The following is a 6,010-nucleotide window of genomic DNA, read 5'->3' as shown; positions in this document are numbered from 1 at the left end:
AAAAAAAATAAACACAGGACACCAATGTCTTCATCCCTCATAAACACGCTGTCTGTCCTGTCCACTCTCTGGCGCGCAGTTTGAAAATGTGGTTGGGCCAAATCGCATATAAGCAAACCAATCACACAAATTTGATTAATTATAAAAAATTTTCGGTCGCGTATTAACAAAACGCGTAAATTAAACACGCGTAAATCAAGAGTTACCTGTATTTGAGGTGGATTCTTCTTAGACACAGCTGGAATAGAAACATGGATCTGTTCTCTTACCATACTAAGCAAAACATCACCAAAAGTTTAGGAAGGTGGATAGTTTTCTAATTTGTGGAAGAATCTTGATAATGAAATTTTATTATCAAGTATGAGGGAATTGTGGGAAGAGTGTGTTCATGGGAGATGAATAATCCATACTAGCAGTCCAACTTCAAACTAAATGGTTGTTAAGTCATTGTTTAAATAGTTGATGCTGAGATGTGTATAGATGATCTGAATGTAACTGTAGTTTTGCAGAACTACAAAGATGCACTACACATATATATATCTCTCTCTCTCTCTCTCTCTCTCTCTCTCTCTCTCTCTCTCTCTCTCTCTCTCTCTCTCTCTCTCTCTCTCTCTCTCTCTCTCTCTCTCTCTCTCTCTCTTGTGGTGTAAGATGTTTGTTACTATGCACTGGTGCATAATTTCTAACTGCAGATTTTTTTCTTTTCAACGTGTCATTAGTTAGGAAATTATTCTTGTGTTTATGATGTCTCATCTGGCATTCTGCTGGCTGAGGTGATGACAGTAATGCTACCTCATCACTACGGTCTGTTAAATGTGTAATATTGTGCAGTATAAACAAACTAGATAACTTTTAACACAGATCTTGCATTAATGTGGATGATGCCTTTCCATTGTATTTTTACAAAATGTATAATTATTACCTCCATACATATTGCAGCGGGAAGCTTGTTATCTGATTGTTACAGATACTGTGTTTCATAGGACAAGATGTATGTGATGGGAATGATGTGATGTAAATGATTATGATGGTTGGACAGATGGCTGTTTCCTTACTTTCCTGACATTGTTTGGTGTGCCGGTGCTGTGGTGCCACTGAGTGAACACTTCAAGTTGGAATTATCAGGAGAGTAGATTGTGTGAGAAAAGAGTGCACTTATTCATTAATTATTAAAACTATGCACTTTGCTGCATATGTTTTCCATCAGAATACTAATCATTTTATTTTTTTATTTGTTATTAATATTGATCATTATCTAATTGAATGGTAGTGCTATGGTTTTTTGTTAATGTATGTGAATTAGTTATCATAATGTAAATGTATGTATGTATGTATGTATGTGTGTATATATATATATATATATATATATATATATATATATATATATATATATATATATATATATATATATATATATATATGAAAGCTTGAAAGTTGCTGCATGTGATTAAAAATGAGTGATAGTAAGTGAGAACAGTGTAGTACTAATCAGTATGATGAATTTCATTTTGTTGAAATTTTAAGTATATATAGAGAGTACAATAATAAATTATTATATATTGATTAATGTGTTTACTTGTATTTTTTTTTTTTTTTTTTTTTATGCAGGAGGAGCAACGGCCAAGGTTAAAAAAAAAAAAAAAAAAAAACACTGGGTTGCCAGTTCCCTTCAGGAACAAATGTTGTGAAACCTTCCTATTAAAAGAAGCCAAGTTGTAGGAAGCTGGAAATACAAAAACAGGCAGGGAGTTACAGAGTTTACCAGAGAAGGGTATGAATGATTAAGAGTACTGGTTAACTCTTGTTTGAGAGAGTTGGACAGAACAGGGATGAGAAGAAAGCCTTGTTCAGCGAGGCCACAGGAGGGGAGGCAGGCAAATAGCAAGATCAGTAAAGCAGCATGAAATTAGTGATAAAAGATAGGAGATGCAACATTCTGGCGGTGAGAAAGAGGCTGAAGACAGTCAGTCAGAGGAGTGGTGGTGGTTGAGACGAAAATGGAGAACCTTACCTGCTTGTTCACTTCATTATAATTATCATTATGACTAGAAGAATGTTACTATAGTGTTTCCTGCTTGTAGCAAGCAACACTAAGGATAAACGTACAGAGTTTCACCACCTTGCCCTTTCTGGACGAAACTATTTTTTTCTGGTAGATTTCGGCTTGCTTTTAATTAAGATACCACTTGATTTTGGCGCAAATCAACCAACTCTGCAGTAATACCTAATTTTCCATGTTTATATCCTGAGAAGATATTTATTACTAGCTTATGAAAAATGAGTGGATGTACGCCATCAAGAAATGAGTGATAGATGAGAGCAGTGTTCTAATACTAATCAGTATGATGAATTTAATTTTGTTGAAACAATTGAAATATATAGAGTACAACATTCAGGTAACATACAAGTTATCGGGATGTACTAATACTTATTTTTTCTATACATCCATATTTTATTTTTATCACAAAATATTTTTTTTCATTATTACTTATATATAAATTTGACAGCATGTAGGTTACTAATACTGTACAACAACTAGTAGAGGCGAGGCATAATTGATTAATTTACGCGTACATAGAAAACATTACTATTAAACTTACTAAACATTGATGACAAAAAATACCCACCAAGTTCAAGAAACTATTTTGCTTTTATCAGTTATCACTTCTGTGACTCGAAGCGACACATACCAAAGCTTATGTCACGAGGGAAGGACATTTTCATTCCTGCTGCGATTTCCTCATCGAGGTAACTTTATCCCCAATCCTCCATTTACCCATCTCCATTTAACCATTAATCTGATTCATGGTAAATAATTGCCAACGGTTTTTCCTATCAAAGTAAGGGAAAATATTCAAATGGGAAAATATATGTGGGGTTATATGTCTATGGGGAATATAATCACATTTCCATCACAATAAGAGACAGCTGTTTCGGTATTAGCCAACCTTACAAAATGCAGTAACATTAAGTACTCCCTATCTGACACAGGGCGATCAGGAGGCGGCGACAGACATGTGACGCATCTCCTCAGTCACTTCCTTGTCCTTGACGGAGCGTTTCCTTTCCGGACAACAGAAGGTGGCGATCATCATGATGAGGCCGCAGCAGAAGGCGCCGTAGTGCACAAAGATGAGCCTCTCCCGATGAGTGGCGTACAGGACTTGTTCCTCCTCTGGCAGGGTGGAAGTGAAGGCTTTTTGTGATGAGAACCACACCACCAGCATGATGGAGTTCTCGATGAAGACCAAGACTGTGTACACTGTGTAGGGGAACCACGTCGCCACCTGGGTGAGGAAAGATGTTACCATTAGGATGTTAACACATTGTTATTGTAAGGATAGTACAGTAGTAGTGGTAGTAAACTATTAGGTTAGTAGTTGGTGGTGTTGGTTGTCAGCCTTATTTCCCAAAGGTAGACTTCTCAGTCCTTTACAGTGAATGTATTACGTAAAAGGGTGGCCGTGGTACAGTGGAACCATGCGTGCTTTCTGGTCCGAGGGTTTCCAAGCGCACGGGTTCGAATCCTGTCCACGGTCTGAGTGTAGGTTAGGCTTCCTCACTCGGGGCAACGTTGGGCTTTGAGATAGGAGGTACCCCAAAAAGTATCCCCTTTAGCCCATAAATTCCCGTGAAAAGTCCACACGGTATAAAAAAAAAGTGTTTAAATTGCTCATATATGACTCACTGCAGACCTACGTAACTATCATGTATGTCGTTACTTCCTCCATCGTTTTGGTCACCATCATTACGGGAAGAATGTAAGCAGGAATTGCTATGGCTGGTGGAGTCAATAACTGCGGCGAAAGAGCTGGATACCAGTCATAATTCACACCACCGGCTTGTGGCACTAGTGGTGTTGGCGCTATCCTCCTACCCACTCAACACAATATATTGATGTTAATGACAGATTCTATGCCTTTTTATACTTTGTTCTCAGAGGAAAAAGCAGCAACATATTCACTAGTTACAACACAACACAAGTAGTCCTAAGTAAATATTGTTTCTGGCCTATTAGTCCTACTATTTTTGCTTTGTAGCTTGAAAAGTCCCTGACAGCTACAAATATTTATGAATTAATGAAGACTTTTACTGCAGTTACACGGCGTGTACTAACAGAGAAAGTGTCGTTAGTAACTGCAGAACACGTAGGCCTAGTTGATGGGTGAGGGGGGGGGAGACTACCAGGAACTACAAATCGTTTATTTATGGGAGAAAAAATACTGTGAATTACAGACACTACTAATGCGAAGAGAATACCACTTGGGAAATACAAAGTTTCCGCGTCGCCTTATGACTTCATTATGGCGCAAAATTCCGATCAGCTAATCAATCGACTCATTAATTTTATGAACAAAGATACCATTAACAACCACAGAATGTCTGCTAATAGGGAGCAGTACTGTTGGCTGGCACGTCGTTTAATAAAGGAGGTACAGTTTATTTATGAGTATCGAGCAGCCAGACGCCCACTGTGTTACGTTGGTCTGTAAACACATCCTCCGCGCCGAATATTTTTGTAGTAAATTTCTCTCACTCACGATATTACGGCAACTGACTTTAATAACTTCCAGGTGAAAGAGCCCCCGCCCGTGCTGCTAAAATGTTTACCTGTTTGTTACTACAGGTGTAATAGATGGTTGTGATCGAATCCTGAAATTGACTTTAAATGGAAAATATTGTGTATGAATAATATTGAATCCTTAACGACGTAAATATTTTCGTTTTTTTTTCCGGAAAGTGGCATGTGATTTGCTCGTCTGTTAGGTATGAAAGTGAAATCTTTCGATGATGCATGAGTTCAATATATTATCACACATGAACTGCATACTACTAAACTATTTTGAGTGAAAAGTTTAGACGATAGACTTCTAAAAACAAATTACTCAGCGAAATAGTAGTGTGTGTACGTGTGTGTGTGGGGTGGATGAGTGGGTAGATAATGTGTGTGTGCCCGTGTGTGTGTGTGGGGTGGGTGAGTGGGTAGATAATATGTGTTTGCGTGTGGCTCTATGCTGTTGTTGTTGTTTTTTTATCATCTTTATGGTTTTTATTTATTTTATGTTGTGGTCTATAGCGCCTGTAGGTTTACTTGAAGGGTTTGTTTGATCTGTTTCAGTCTCTGACGAGACAGCCAGACGTTACCCTACAGAACGAGCTCAGAGTTCATTATTTCCGATCTTCGGATAGGCCTGAGATCAGGCACACACCACACACCGGGACAACAAGGTCACAACTCCTCGATTTACATCCCGTACCTACTCACTGCTAGGTGAACAGGGGCTACACGTGAAAGGAGACACACCCAAATATCTCCACCCAGCCGGGGAATCGAACCCCGGTCCTCTGGCTTGTGAAGCCAGCGCTCTAACCACTGAGCTACCGGGCGTGTATGTGCATGGGAAGCATATGTATGGGAAGCGCTATTCATCTTCCATCCATTAGTTTCGCAGGTAATTTTATTTATAGTGGTAACCATATTAGGTCCCATATTACCACCCAAGCGTATCTTTGGTGTAACCACCTAAAAGCTGGGTATCATGGGGACATGTACGTAACATTAAACTACTCGACAGATGGCAAAGTATCAAGGCGGTACGTGGTAAGAATCGAACCTACGCGTGGGCGTCTGCCCGATCCCAGGCTCACCACCTCATCCATTATACCATCTACTCCCTTTGCATTGAATAGTTTCAAGAAGAGGGTTATGAGTGTTCATGGCACATCCGAAACTAGACTCCGTAGACTGGTCAGTTCTTTTTGTGTTATGATAGTTATTTATTTATTTTGTTTATTTACTCATTTGTTAATTGATTAATTTTCTTATTTATTTGATATATATATATATATATATATATATATATATATATATATATATATATATATATATATATATATATATATATATATATGTGTGTGTGTGTGTGTGTGTGTGTGTGTGTGTGTGTGTGTGTGTGTGTGTGTGTATATATATATATATATATATATATATATATATATATATATATAT

The 6,010-nt window shown here is 37.9% G+C and overlaps 1 protein-coding gene across 6 annotated transcripts in view; it reads right to left on the bottom strand.

Moving 5' to 3' along the window:
• Positions 1 to 2,428: 2,428 nt before the first annotated feature.
• LOC123519291 (XK-related protein 8-like) overlaps positions 2,429 to 6,010 on the bottom strand; it is a 37,561-nt gene continuing 33,979 nt past the window's right edge. For all 6 annotated transcript variants that reach the window (XM_045280449.1, XM_045280453.1, XM_045280454.1 and 3 more), the window contains one exon: positions 2,429 to 3,287. In XM_045280449.1, the coding sequence (XP_045136384.1) occupies positions 2,997 to 3,287 (291 nt within the window). In that variant the 3' untranslated portion in view covers positions 2,429 to 2,996. The remainder of the gene's footprint in view (positions 3,288 to 6,010) is intronic.

Source organism: Portunus trituberculatus, chromosome 45, assembly GCF_017591435.1.
Source record: "Portunus trituberculatus isolate SZX2019 chromosome 45, ASM1759143v1, whole genome shotgun sequence".
NCBI lineage: Eukaryota > Metazoa > Arthropoda > Malacostraca > Decapoda > Portunidae > Portunus > Portunus trituberculatus.
Note: the sequence above shows the minus strand (reverse complement) of the source record. Positions and strands in the feature narration are given on the sequence as shown.